The sequence below is a fragment of the Drosophila guanche genome, unplaced genomic scaffold, assembly GCF_900245975.1.
Source record: "Drosophila guanche unplaced genomic scaffold, DGUA_6, whole genome shotgun sequence".
Taxonomy (NCBI): domain Eukaryota; kingdom Metazoa; phylum Arthropoda; class Insecta; order Diptera; family Drosophilidae; genus Drosophila; species Drosophila guanche.
The window spans coordinates 4,158,137-4,171,913 of NW_022995751.1; the positions used below are offsets into that span (position 1 = coordinate 4,158,137).

Consider the following 13,777-nt stretch of genomic DNA (forward strand, 5'->3'; position numbering starts at 1 on the left):
ACTGGTGAGGCAGTGGCAGGGGCTGCAGGCTGCAGGGCATAGCTGGAGCAGCGTCCTGCCTGTCTCTCTGTCTCTACAGCTAAGTTCCGGCGGTTGGCTTCATGCGTCTTGGATTACCGTAAATAATCTCACTAAATGAGTTACCAAAAACGGTCAAAGTTCAACTATCAAGGTGTTGCAAGCGGCACATGCCCCAGACTCCTGCTGCTGCTGCTGCTGCTGCTGCTGCTGCTGCCATGTCCGTGTGTGTTTGTGTCTGCTTTGGTAATCGCAACATTTGCCTTTAGGGGCGCCATACACAGCTAACAATATTAGAGGCAAAGTCCGCCACAAACATATGTCCAAGCAGCTAAGGGAGCAGGACTTTGGGCTCGAGGATGCTCACGTGATGGCTTGGGATGCTGCTGTTGATGTCATTCCACCGCCAGGCAAATCTAACTGAAGATTCTGCCTCACTCACTCTGTCTCTCTCTCGCTTTTGGTTAGAGTAAAGGCAACGAAAGGGAGGAGAACAATTTGTATTGCTTATTGGTCATTGGTTTCTTCTTTGATATTTTTCCTTACCATTTGGTATGCACATTTTGAAGACGCTTCTCCCAACTGGCAGCTAAACCCTGATGAACCCTGCCCTCTCCTTACCTCAACCCTCACCATTTTAATTGCCACAAAACTCTTGTGCTGCACTGTCGACCTCTCCTGAGCAGCTCCCTTGCCACTTTTTCATGCGACTGAGAGAAACTACTGAGAGAACTGCTCTTGAAGAGTCACAGCGGAAGTAAGAAAACAATTGTCTCTGTGTTGCTCAGGCAGCTACCCCTCTGCACCCCCTTCTCCTGTCTATTTCTACTGCTGCAAGTTTCAAGTCAAGGCTGAAAATGGGAAGTGGAACATTATATTGTCTATTCGTCGGCTCTAAAGAGCAACAGAAAGCCAGCCGCAAGCCATGCCCTCAACCTTACACAGAAAGAGTGATGGGTTGGGTGCGAGGGGGGGGGGGGGGGGGGGGGGGGGGGGGGGGGCAGCGCGACAGCAACGAATGAAAGTAGCTGACGGCTAACAAAACTTTCAATCCCTCCATCGAAATGGATGGCAGGGGTGGCGGCAGGGCGGCAAACGCATATTCAAATGACTTTTTCGTGTAAAAATGTTGCAGAACAAAACAAAACAAAAGGCAAAAGGCCTTCCCCCTCCATCCGGCCCCACACAGCAGAAGGAACAATTGCAGAAAGGAATGCAACTTAAGACGACATTCCGGGCAGGGCGCACGGGGCTGTGTTGCCAAAGTGTGCGCGGGTGTATGCCCCAGATTGGTGGCAGGAGCACAAGAGGTGCCAGAGCGACTCAAGAGGCTCAAGAAGCTGAGAGCTGGAGCTGTAGCAACTCTGGAGAAATGGAGACTCCGCCAGAGACTTGGACAAAGATGGAGGCCTCGCCTGGACTGCCACTTCTCTAAGCCTTGAGCGAGAGAGTGGGAGTGAGAGTGGTCGAGCGAGAGCGAGAGAGTCGACGTCAAAATCCCGAAGCGCACTAACAAGCACTTGCACGCCCAACCCGACCCCTCTCCGCCGTGCATCCATCAGCTGAAGATGAGAAACAAAAAAACGAAGGAGAGACCAGAGAGCAGAGAGACCAGCGAGACCTGCTCGCCGAGGCCTTTGTGCGGTTGTTTTTGTGCACCAAAAATGTTTTGTTATACGCAAATGCCCTGGAATAGTGGAATGGCTTCAAGATTTTGGAGATATTTCGTAGCTAGAGGTAGGAATATCTCAGATCTTGATCCCATCTGCTTACACCTTCCTGGAAGACCTTCTATGGTAGAACTTTCAATCAAGAGCAGACAGATTCTGGTCTTAGAGTATGGATCTAAGGATTAACTTATTAATGCTTAATGTTTTCATTGGCAAAATCAGATTCCTGAAGCGTTCTCTTAGGTATTCTGATTTGGTTTCTATTTATTGCTTCTCGATCTTTTGCCGCGCGAACATCTCTGTTTCTCCCCTGGGGTATCTCTTATTCGATCTGTAACAAAGATTCCCTCAAGATTCTTTCTTAGCCTGTCTTCCTCCGCCTCTAGTCTTCACCCTCCCCCCCCCTTTATCCAGACTGCGCGCTGTCGTGTGAAGTGGGGCCGCGTGCATGAAACTTTCACAAGTGGCTTTCTGCTTTGGCGCTCGCTCTCCCTCTCCCACCCCTATTCCCCCTCGCACTTTATAAGCCTATACACAGCAAGAGCTAGAGAGTGTGAGAGTGAGTGAGTGAGAGGTTGGGCAGTCGAGACACCTACCCCGCCTGCTGCATGTTCCCACACGCCTACACACACTTTTTTTGCACGTTTTTATATGCCGCCTTTTGTCTTTGTTTCGTTTTTTCGTTGTCGTTGCTGTCGTGTCCGTGTCCGTGTCGTTTTCCTGGGCACAAAAATGCATCCTTGAACACGCACACTTAACTGTGTTGGAGGGGCACTGCGTGAGTGGCACAACCTCTTGCTGCTGCTGCTTCTGCTGCTGCTGCTGCTCTCTCGCTCTGCCTCTCCTTTTTGGGGCTGGCTCTTGTTTGAGGCTACTCAAGGCAGTGGCATGGACACATTTAAGACGAGACGCGACGAGACTATGTTGCCACACCATCAACAAGAGTCCACCTCGAGAGTTGTGTCTGTGTGTGTGTGTGTGCGTGCCCTTGCGTTGATGTGGCAGCAGCAACCTCCGCCCCACCCCCTCTCTATCCTAACGCTATCTATGCGGGTGGGTTCGTGGGTAATTTTATTAATCCCGCAACGCAACGCAAAGCAAAGAAAAGCTCTAAGAAAAAGGGGTTCTCCTTTGGACATTTCTTTCTTGTTGTCGGGGGCTAAATATTTAAATGTCCTGGCGGCCATTATGTGGGAATTTATCGATTTAGTGACAGTTTAAGGACACACATTATGGCCGGCCATTTGTTATGTTTTTATGGGCATTTTCGGTGGCCTGTTGTCCCCTCTCCCTCCTGCCTACTCGTCTTGCCTGCTGCTAATGTCAATTTTTGAGTGTTGTTGCCACATTAAATTTGTGTGGCAGCTGCCGCACATGCCCCGCCACAGCCCAAGAGAACGTCATTTAGTTGAGGCTTTTCTCCAGCTGCAGAAAGGTGACTTTATTTTATAATTCATTTTATTATTATTATGAAAAAGTGCGGTCGGGGGGGCAAGCAATTACAAAGGGTGGAGCACAGCACGCGGAGAGGGGCAGGCAGAGTGAGTGATTAGGGGGCAGAGTCTGTGGGGATAATAAAAATATGTTGGAATATTCTTTCATTCTTTTGGGTGTTCTTCTTTTTTCGTTCCTTTCTTTTCATACAAAAATTCAAACATAAAATGCGCATAAAAATTCGTCGACGAGCGGTGGGCGGCGGGCGGCGGGGGCAAAAGCGCATGAAATAATCAACAGTAACAATGGCCGGGAGGGGCGGTGTGGGTGAAGTGCTGCCCCCTTCCGCACACACGAGTTGACAACATCCCAGTGTGTGTGTGTGTGTGTGAGCGCGAGTGTGTGTTGGTGGGTGAGTGACATCTCAACCAGCAATGGACCATGCCACTGCTGCTGTTGTTGCCTCCGCCACTGCCTTTACGCTGTCCTAATGGTATTTTGCCTCCTGTAACTGACTGATGTTGATGCCACACACAAATACACAGAATGAGTGGGTGAGAGTGGGAGAGAAAGCAACGCCATAATTAATGATGAAAAATTGCTACCCACACAAACACACAAGCACCACATGGACACGAAGCACACGGACACACAGCATATGCAGCAGCCAAGAGCCATGAGGGGAGCAGCAGTGGGAGAGAGAGAGAGAGGTGGAAGTGTGAGCAAGCTGCAAAAACAATAATGAAAGGCTTTGCCATGCTGGCTGCTCAGCTTTCCTCAGCTTTAGATACTCTCCAAATGTAAGACACTATCGGAACGTACTTCAAAATCGAAATGGCAGATTAGATTATTGTCTGAATTATATTACTAGGCATAAAACCTAAAGAAAAAGACAATTTTGCCTTGATTTGCAGACGAAACTGTCTTTAAACCTTCTTACAGGATCTTCCCATAAGTAAAGGTGTATTAATGGCGGATTTATGTACGATTCCTGCAGCCAAAAACAATCCACAAAATGTGCCCTCCTTCTGCGTAAGGGTATACAAATATGCAACCACTTTGGTGTTTGGTTTTTGTGTGTGCCTGGGAAATTAACATGAAAAGGGCAAAGCGTAGCTGCCATTCGCGCTTCTGTTCAAAATATGTGAAAGATCTGAAATGGGAGGCCTGCTGGTCAAGAACGAACAGCAGTAAGGGGCTGAAACGATGGAAGCTGCTCGACTGAGTGCCAGAAGGTCAACAACTGGAGAGTGAGGGAGAGTGAGAGAAACGCTGGCAACAAAACCCAAACCAAAACCAAACCAAACCGACAAAAAGAAGGAAACAGCACTCGGGGCATTAAGTGGCGCACTAAAGCGTCGAAATGTTTGAGGGTTTGAGTGGCCAAGTGATTAAATTGAGTTAATTATGTCCTTCGGGAGATGCAGAGAGGAGTGTGGTGGCAGCAGGGCTGCAGGACAAATAACAGTTGCAAGTTGTATATATAAATTATTGCAAGGATATAAAATGACACACACGAGCGGCAAAGAAAAGAAAGCGCACTGATGGCAGGGGGCATCCAGCAGGCTGTGGCAGGGCTGCGTTACGCCAGAGTGAGAAAAAACAAAGCCAATTTGGGGGATTATTAACAAAGTGGAAAACCTGCGAAACGTAAATGAAAATACACCAACAAAAATCGCTCTAAATCTCCATTAGAAATACATTTGTTTCGTTTGTTCCATTTGTCAAAAGAAAGTTTTTTCTGCTGAATGGACAAATATTTCATGTTTAAAAAGCCATAGAAAAAACCTAGCGAAACAGCGACCAAAGAGGCCAATGAGTTTCGCACCATAATCTAGGCCGTTAATTTCCATGAAAGAAAAACAAGCTGCCATCATCGCACATCCATGTAATCGAAGTTCTATCAAAAGTTTATCCCCCCTTAAAATCCCACCCCCCGCCACACCATATCTCGTTTATCCCTTTGGAATTTCGGCGTTTGGTTTCCCTTCTTCTTTTAGGTATTGTATGCGAGTTCTTATCTAAAAACCCGTTAAATTTATTATGCAATGCGATTTCTCATTCGATACTCATTTCAGGTAACACACGCACTCCCCCACTCCCGCTTTGCTCTCACTCCCCTATCACTTTTTATGGTTGTCCAGCAAATAAATAAAATAAAATGAAAATTTTACCCTGAAACACAAAACGTGGGGAACGGTGGCACACGGGTCTCGACATGAAGTTATCGCGGCATTAGTTTTTAATAGATACAAAATAAGGCCTCAAGCATTAATATTATTCCGAAAGCCAAATGGCACTTATTTCCTTCATGCTGTCCATAACAATACTCTGATCTCCCGGCATGTTTCTGCAATCCAGTAGCTGGAATTATTCTGCATAAGCTTCATACCCAGCATACCCTTTGAGTGCTGGGTGCAAACATTAACAAGCGGTAGCCAGCAAAAAATTTAACTTAATTGCCAAAACACACACACACACAGAGCAGGGAGTAGATGCTGGCATCTCCCACACCCGCACAGCAACAAAAAAAGGGTGTTGTTGCTGTGGTTCTGTTTTTCGCTGCTCTTTCTGCTGTGCTGTGTGGGGGGGGCGGGTGGTTGAGGGGTGTGGGGTTTGCTGGGGGTCTGCTGTTGGCGTGTGCGTGCGCCGCCGTGCGATATAATTTATGTTTCAATAACTTTCGAAACTCATTGAAAAGTCGCTTATGTTTGCTTCAATGGCAGCGGCAGCAGCAGCAGCAGCAGCAACAGCAAACATAAGGGGAAGAGAAGAATGCTAAAAGTACAACAATAAATTGTTTGGGATTTACTTGTGCGAGAGCGGTGTAGGGTGGGGTGGGGTGGGGGTGCCTGCTTCTGCCATTTGCCATTTTACTCAAATTTTTTTATTGTTGTTGCACTTCAGCGACCTCCTGAAAGTCTTTGTCTTTCAACAGCAGCAGCGGCGGTGGCGGCAGTGGCAGTGGCAGTGGCAGCGGCAAAGAAAATTCTCGCTTAAGTTGCAAAAAGTTTTTCCTATTTTTTTCACATCCCCCCCGCCCGCCTCGCCCACTCCGCCACTCGCTCTTTGTGAATGTATTTTGTTTGCCATTTGCTTTGCTGTTTTCTATTTTTTATTGTTGTACGTTTCGTTTTCTTTTTTCAGCGTTCATTTTGTGCTTTCAAAATTTATTTGCAAGTTTTCTAATTTGTATTTCACTTCATTTTATTCTCATTTGGATAGGGAGAGAGCTCGACATGGAGAAAGTGAGATATGAACATCTAGAGGAAAGAGAGATTAGGGGGTCATAAGTATGCAACGCCTTGCGCTGCCTCAGGGGTGTGCGCATATTTATTAACCACACTGTTGACTCCGGCAACTTTTACTTGCAGCTTGTTGCTCCAACTCTAGCTCGCTCTCTTTCGCTCTCTTACTCTCTTGCTGTCCCTCTCTTTGGTTCTGCCTCTGCCCCTGTGTGTGTTTTGAATTTTGTTGTCGCACCTTCTCTGGAATTCTGTTTACATTTATTACTTTGCGCAAGTTTAAGTGAAAAATTTCCATAAACATTCTTTTAAGCGACATAAAGTTTTTATTAAATTTTGCTAGAGAAAATCCCTGACACGATGATATCAGGCGGGTAAAATTGAGAGAGAGAGAGAGAGAGAGAGAGAGAGAGAGCTGGAGCAGGCAGGCACACAGCAGAGCACCAACGACAACGACAACGACGATGGCAACAAATAGAGCTGCGGAATTTACAACTACAGCAGGGAGGATTTTCTCCCATTTCCATCTCCGTTCTATGTACAAGCTTCAACCTGATTGCTGCTGCTGGATGCTGAGTTTTTAAGACACTTTCAACGAGCAGGGGCACAGCAGAGAGAAGGTGTAGCAACTGTTTTACTGTTGGCAGTACTACCGGGAAAGAGATACGAGCTCTAGGGTTCCCCACTGATGCTGCTCCTTCTTCTCCGGCTGCAGCACGCAGTTCATAAAAATTTTGCCAGCCAACATGACATGCACAAAGGCGAAAGGACACACGGGACCCTGGTCACAGGCACTGCGAGTGAGTGAGAGACAGAGACACAGCAATGCGAGTGAGAGACTGAGGGGAGATGGGATCTACGACTGAGAGTGAGGGCAAAAAAGCAGTGAAAGACTGTGAGAGAATGTGGCATAAACTTTCGTCGCTTGTTAACCTGAGAGCTAAGAGCAGAGCCAGCAGCAGCAGCAAAAGTTCTACCCATTCCACAGACATTAGATGAAATTCAATTAAAACAAAGATATATTTCGTGGGGCATTCCAGCAGCAACGGCAGCAGCAACCAGGAGGAGTGTCAGTTCTCAAGTTGTTTAAAACCAAAAAATGCGCTTAAAAAAACGAACGAACAAGCGAACGAATGAATGAATGAACGACAGTGAAGAAATGTGTGTGTTTTGCTCGCTCTCTCTCTCCCTTTTTGTATTTTTTCTTGTTCCGTATAGTACATTGCGTGCACGCCCCATAAAACGCTTAATTAGTGCGAAAAGAAAAAGCAGCGCATAAACATTTGCTAGTTTGTAAGTGATTTTCTTTCTCGCCCTCTTGAGCTTTTTTTGTCTTATTTTCTTTTTGTGTTGCTCTGCTTTGAAAGGGTATTAGAGAAGGGAGAAAAAGCAAAATCTTCTTAGAAAACATGGTTTTTGAAACCATCTATTAATGAGTGAGCAATGAGTGAGCTGCATTGAGTAGGATCGAGCCTGCAGTTCGAACATCGAACATGATCAAACATGCTCGGTCCGAGTGCAAAAGCAACGATGCAAAAGCAGCAAAAGCGCAGCCGAAGACCGAAGCCGAAGCCAAAGCGCTGCTATTGCTGCTGCTTGCTATAAAGATATGTAAACGACGATCATTGCAGCTCTCTCTTGCTCTCTGTTACTCTCCGGTTAGCATACAACTTCTGTATTTGCAGTCAAGCTGTAATTTCTTGTCAGCTCCACGTAAAGCCACAACCTAGCACTCTCTCTCTCTCTCCAGCAGCTGCTAAATCTTTACTTCCTTCCCGTTTTAATAGAGTACTTGGCCGCTTCAGTTGGAAATTGAAATTGACTCTCTCTGCCGCCTCATGATTCATACGGCGAGCACCGCAAAAACCCAGCTAATTTGCGTTAAGCATTTTTAAATAAGGTCAAAATGGGTGGGACTACAGATTACAGAGTGAAGAGTGGGGAGTGAAATGGAAAGGGGAGGGAGTGACTGGTTGGTTCAGCCAACTGAATGTTGATCGAAACCGCAACAAATGACAAACGTTACGGGTGGAAAATACACAACACGGAAAGCACAAACACAGACAAAGAGAGAGAGAGATAGAGACTGAGAGGAAGAGCAAAGCGCAAAGGAGTAGCAAGGGAGAGAGACAGCGAAAAAAAAAGAGGAGAAGGAAAATCAATGAAAATGAAAACCAATTAGCGGTTAACCAAACTGTTCAAATTTGGAAATGGATGCGCAGCCGTGCATGGCCATAAACAACAGCAGCAGCAAAAGATACAGCAACAGAAGGAGGAGAAGTAACAGTAGCAGTGGGAGAGAGACAGAGTTAAAGCCAGGGGAGATGAGTGATAGCGAGAGGTCAGCAAATACAGCAACAAACAAGAGGTTGAAAGGTAAAAGGTTGCCACAGGTTACAAAATTTATTACGCAGACCATAGCTATAGTAAGAGATATGTACGAGAGTTTTGCAAAAATTAAAATCAGTTTGCAACACGACACCATTCCGCATGGGGCCTGGGGGACCACTTCACCATAGCGAAATTAATTGAGAGCGCAATAAATTAGAGAAAATATTTTTGTTACATTTTACGCATGAGAGAAGGAGTTGACGAAAGATGGAGAAACTAAACATAATAGAACCATTTCTGGGAACGGGAGAACTAATACAAAAATGCATAAAAATCAGACATTTAATACGTAAATGGAACTTCAAGCAAAGACAGAAATACAATTACCTTTAGAAACAATTTAAAATAATTTTTAGAATTAAGAAAGAAGCTTTAAACAGCGCTTAAAAGTGCATAAAAAGGATCATTAATGGTTTCATCTCATTCAGACATCAATTCAGTATGTTGTAACCATTTCCATCTACATCTTGGATTAGTTTCCGTAGTTTTCTAATACTTTTAGTTGATCCACTCACCTGGATCTACGCGTCGTGGGATCCTTCATGACCATAGCCTCTGAGATTTCGCCATAGCGTCCAAAGTAATCGCGTAAGCTCTCTGTAAAGAAAAGCAACAAAAATGAGTGACTGAAGGAAGGAACATACTGGAAATCAATCAATCTGACTGTTTATATAAATTGAACTGGGAATACTGCTGGAAGTAAACATTCCTTCAGTACGTAAAGTCGCCATCAAAATACAAAAATCACGACACAAAAAGTAACTAATTTTATTTATGCGCTTCATAAAAATACTGGAGAAACGTAAACAAAAATCGCAAAAACTTTTCTGCTGGTTTCTGCTGGCTCTCTGGACATTATTCACATGCTGCATGCGGCATACACCACACAAATACATACATTCGTGGGTGGAGGGATGGGGCACGTTTACCCGTACTGGCAGCTCCCTGTATGGATTCTCCACTTCAGACGGGTACGTCGGCAGCTGTTGTCTGCGGTTTTGTGAGCTAATCTGGTTCTGCCACCAAGCGGAGGCACACACACACACACAGGGCGTGGAGCAAAAGCACTTCAGCGGCACGTACGCACACAAACGCAAAACTGAAGTTATTTCAGCAAAATTGCCAGACAAATGGGAGGAAAGCAGAAGGATCAAGAGCAGCAGCAGGAGCAGAAGTTGTGGCAGTGGCAGTGGCAGTGGCAGGCAACAGCGACAGATACCAAGGCTCGTTGGCTGCGATTTAATGCAGCAGCAGTAGCAGAGGGCTGGGGAAAAAACCGATAAAGTCATCTCTCATGGAGTTCGCATGGAGAGAGAAAAAAGTCAGCCCTAATCCAGTCGACGCAGGGACGTCATAAATTCAAACTACAATAAAAATTCAATAAAACAAACGATTTTTTTCTGCTGCTGCTGCTGTGCTGCTGAACGGAGTTCCGCCAAGACGCTCCTTTAGCCAGAAATGTGGTGCGATTTCTCACACCAAAAGGACACCACACACACACACACACGCACTATAAGCAGCGTTCCCCCCTCCCATAGAATCAAGGGGCAAAAGTGTCTGTGCGTGTGTGTGTGTGTGTGTGTGTGTGGAGCAACTAGTTGCGCCTTGTGTTGAACCCCACCAACAAAAGGGTGGTGGCATGTGGCACATGTGTGTCTGTGTGGCAGTCAAGTGGGGGCAATGCAACGCGAATCGCGCGTCGCGTGATTTACATAAGTATGCACAATAATTATGAACAATAAAAAACAATTTGTTTGCTTATGACAGTTTTGGTACCATAAATAACAACAGCAACTGGCTCTGCTCTGCTCTGCTCTGCTGTGCTGTGCTCGAGTGTGGCATGTGGCATGAGGCATGAGGCATGTGCGGAACGGGGCGCAAGTGGCTATAGGGTATGCGTGTGTGGCATGTAAATTGATGGCCACAACCAGACCCAGAGCCAAAAAAAATATATATAAAAAGGGTTGCGTATGTGGCGCTGCAAAGTATGCTACACTTTAAGTTTTAATGGGCAATTGCTCGGCCACCGTGGAAGAGAGAGAGAGTGAGTGAGGTATGCGTGTATGGTGTAGTAAAGTAGATAAACCTTGGAGGCAAAGTTATTCGCACTTTTCTACTTAGTAATCGTATATGTGTATACCATTCTGAGTGTGTGTGTAGGAGGATACAGTTTTGGGTATTTTTTGCTGTGAGTAGTAGGAATTTTTGGGCAGCTCTTTTAACTTAAATACATCAGCTTTACATGTGATTTTTATACGTATTTCTTGCTGTTCTTTTAGATAGATTTTTCGCCTATATTCATATGTTTCCCTGGCTCATTCAGCTCTGATATTGTCCCTAAAATATGTTTAATTTTCCACTGACTCCTGACTTCCCTAAGCTATGAATAGTCATGTCATCAATGTATCCTTTGCAGCTCACATCAAGCAAATTCCCAACTAATTTCTGATACTTTCCTGCAGTTTTGCAGTTGATTGATTTGGCACATCCTTTGACTATAAAATCTATGTCAAAATATCTTCAATTTCCCTTTTGCCATTCACTCCACTTTTGGTTGATTTCTTAATCCGAAAACTTCATCAACATTTTGAGGACTTTCAAAGGTTTTTCGGACAGCCAGCCAAAGTTTTATACGAATAATAATTGCATTATTGGCTTCGCTTTGCTTTCAATTCAGTTTTGATGCCATCAGCCAGCAGCCATCCTGTCCCTTACACTTACACCCTCTCTATTACCAGATTTCGTATCAAAATGCCAAAATGAAGTCATCATCAACATGTCAATCATAAACCGGGAGCCCATCATCGTTCACTTTGTCAGGAGGACACAGGACAGACACGTGGAACGTGGAATACCTTTCCGGCCAATTAACCATTTGAACATTTCTCGCAGTGCACTTTCCCCTCTCCCGGCCCTCCCCCACAACATAGGGACACCCTTTGGACTACGCGCCCTCTGCATTCCTGCTCCTAGTAGCTGCTGCTCCCCCCTCCATGTCCACCCACTGCACTGTCATTCCATTGCGACGTTCATTTTTGAGTGACAGCTGCAAAGTTTGTTTTGCATTTCATATTTGCGAGCTCTCGTCATGCAGTCGGGGGTCCCCCGCCTGTCCGTCCGTCCGTCAGTCTGCGAGTGTGCTCAGCGCCAACTGTCACTTGACTGCTGCCGCTGCCACAGTCACAGCAACACACGGCTGCCACTGCTGTCCCCAACGCTGGACAGGGCCAATAGAATGCAGAGGCAAACAAAATAAATGTGTAAATGTGAAACAAGCAAGAAAAAAGAATGAAAAAAAAACAGAAAATTAAAACAAGCAGCAACAAAAAGTGAAAGAAGGGGAAATGGTCAACAAATTAAAACGCGGAAAAATAAAAATAAAATTAAAATTTATTTGCTACAACAACAACAAAGTGCTCATATAAATAAAACAAAGAACAAGGGGCCAGGGCAGGGGGAAATATAAAAAAAGAATAGGAAATAGCAGAGGAGAGAGAGGAGTGGGCAGTGGGGAGTGGGCAGTGGAGTAGCGGCATTTGAAGAGTAGAAGCGCAAAGGAGACAGCAGAGTAGGAGTAGGCAGAGAAGGAGAGAGGGAGAGAGAGCCAAAAAGAGCAACGTAGCGGTGGGCCAACAGGCAGGCGGCAATATATTGTAAAAACGGCTGGTCATGGGCCAGGGCCAGGGCCAGGGCCAAAAAAGCCAAACTTGGATTTAATTAAAATGTTTACCACAGTCATTTCATTTTCATAGCCAGCAAACATAAATTTTGAAACGCATAGGAGGGGCAGTGGCAGCAGGGGGAATGGATCTGTAGCAGAACCACAGAAGCGAAACAGCTGCAAGAAAATGCCAAACAACCATTAAAGTTGTTTGCCATATTCATGCACAACAAATACAAAATACATATACATATACATGTATATGTATATACCCTCGTATATATCACATATAAATAAACAAAGACAAAGCAAAGGCACAACAATTTGATTGTTGCACTTGTGGTTCAGCTGTTGCTGTTGTTGTGCACAAATAAACGATCTGGAAAATGCCAAAAATGTGCAAAGTTGCTGGGAAAACGGATTTCTCAGGTAATTAGTTCAAGCAGTCGTCTACCCACATCCCCCCGCTACGTGAGCAACAACAAACGACCTTCGACCTCCTACAGTGTCAGCAGAAAATGTATCCCAAATCCATTTAGTGAAATTATTTATAAGAAAACTCTCTGCCAACCAGCCAGCCCCCCCTGCGCTGTGTCGTTCTCTTTACCCCTGGACCAAAAGGCAATCCGTTTTGCGGTTGCAGGCATATTAACCCCTTAACGTTCCGCACAAAAGCCCTGCCATACCCCCCACTCTCTCTCTCTCTCTCTCGATATAGCTACTCCACCCGCTACCATCATTCATCCATCTATCCCTTAGGAGGGCTAGGCCACACACCGCACATGTTGTCAAAAGCACAATGCTGAAACCATAAATTTATGTGCTTTCTATTGTTTTTGCCAAAGAAAGCGGAAGTTGTGTGTGTTCTCTCGCTCTGCTCAGCTCAGCTCAGCTGCGGTGAGAGTGGAGGAAAAACCAGAGCCAGCATCAGAAGCAGGAAAAACTAGCAACAAAAAGCAGCACAGAGGCTGAGAAATGAGTGGAGCGGCTGGGGGGGGGGGGGGGGGGGGGGGGGGGGGGGGGGGTTGGGAGTGAACTGAAAAAAAGGTGTGCGCAAAGGGATTTCAATCAATTGTGAGGCAAACGGCAACTGGCAGCCAGCAGAAGAACGAAAAGCAACAAAAACTAGCAAACTCTGACTGCCTCCTCCCTGCCTCATGCCACTGATTCTGTCCTCTTCTATCGTTTGTTTGAAAACGCAAATTGCTATTTTGCCTGAACATCCCACAGAGTGGGATGGCCATAGCTTAGCTGGGCCAGTGAAAGAGAGAGAGAGAGAGAGAGAGAGATGTGAAGCCTGTTGTAACACATCCTTCCCCACTCCCTCCCTTGCGTGTGGCATCATTTTTCATGCGCTC

The 13,777-nt window shown here is 45.6% G+C and overlaps 1 protein-coding gene across 5 annotated transcripts in view; it reads right to left on the reverse strand.

Annotated features, from left to right (window-relative positions):
* The window catches only part of LOC117587211 (RNA-binding protein Musashi homolog Rbp6), a 167,398-nt gene that overhangs the window by 100,679 nt on the left and 52,942 nt on the right, over window positions 1–13,777 (reverse strand). For all 5 annotated transcript variants that reach the window (XM_034277761.1, XM_034277762.1, XM_034277763.1 and 2 more), the window contains exon 3: window positions 9,274–9,355. In XM_034277761.1, the coding sequence (XP_034133652.1) occupies window positions 9,274–9,355 (82 nt within the window). The remainder of the gene's footprint in view (window positions 1–9,273; window positions 9,356–13,777) is intronic.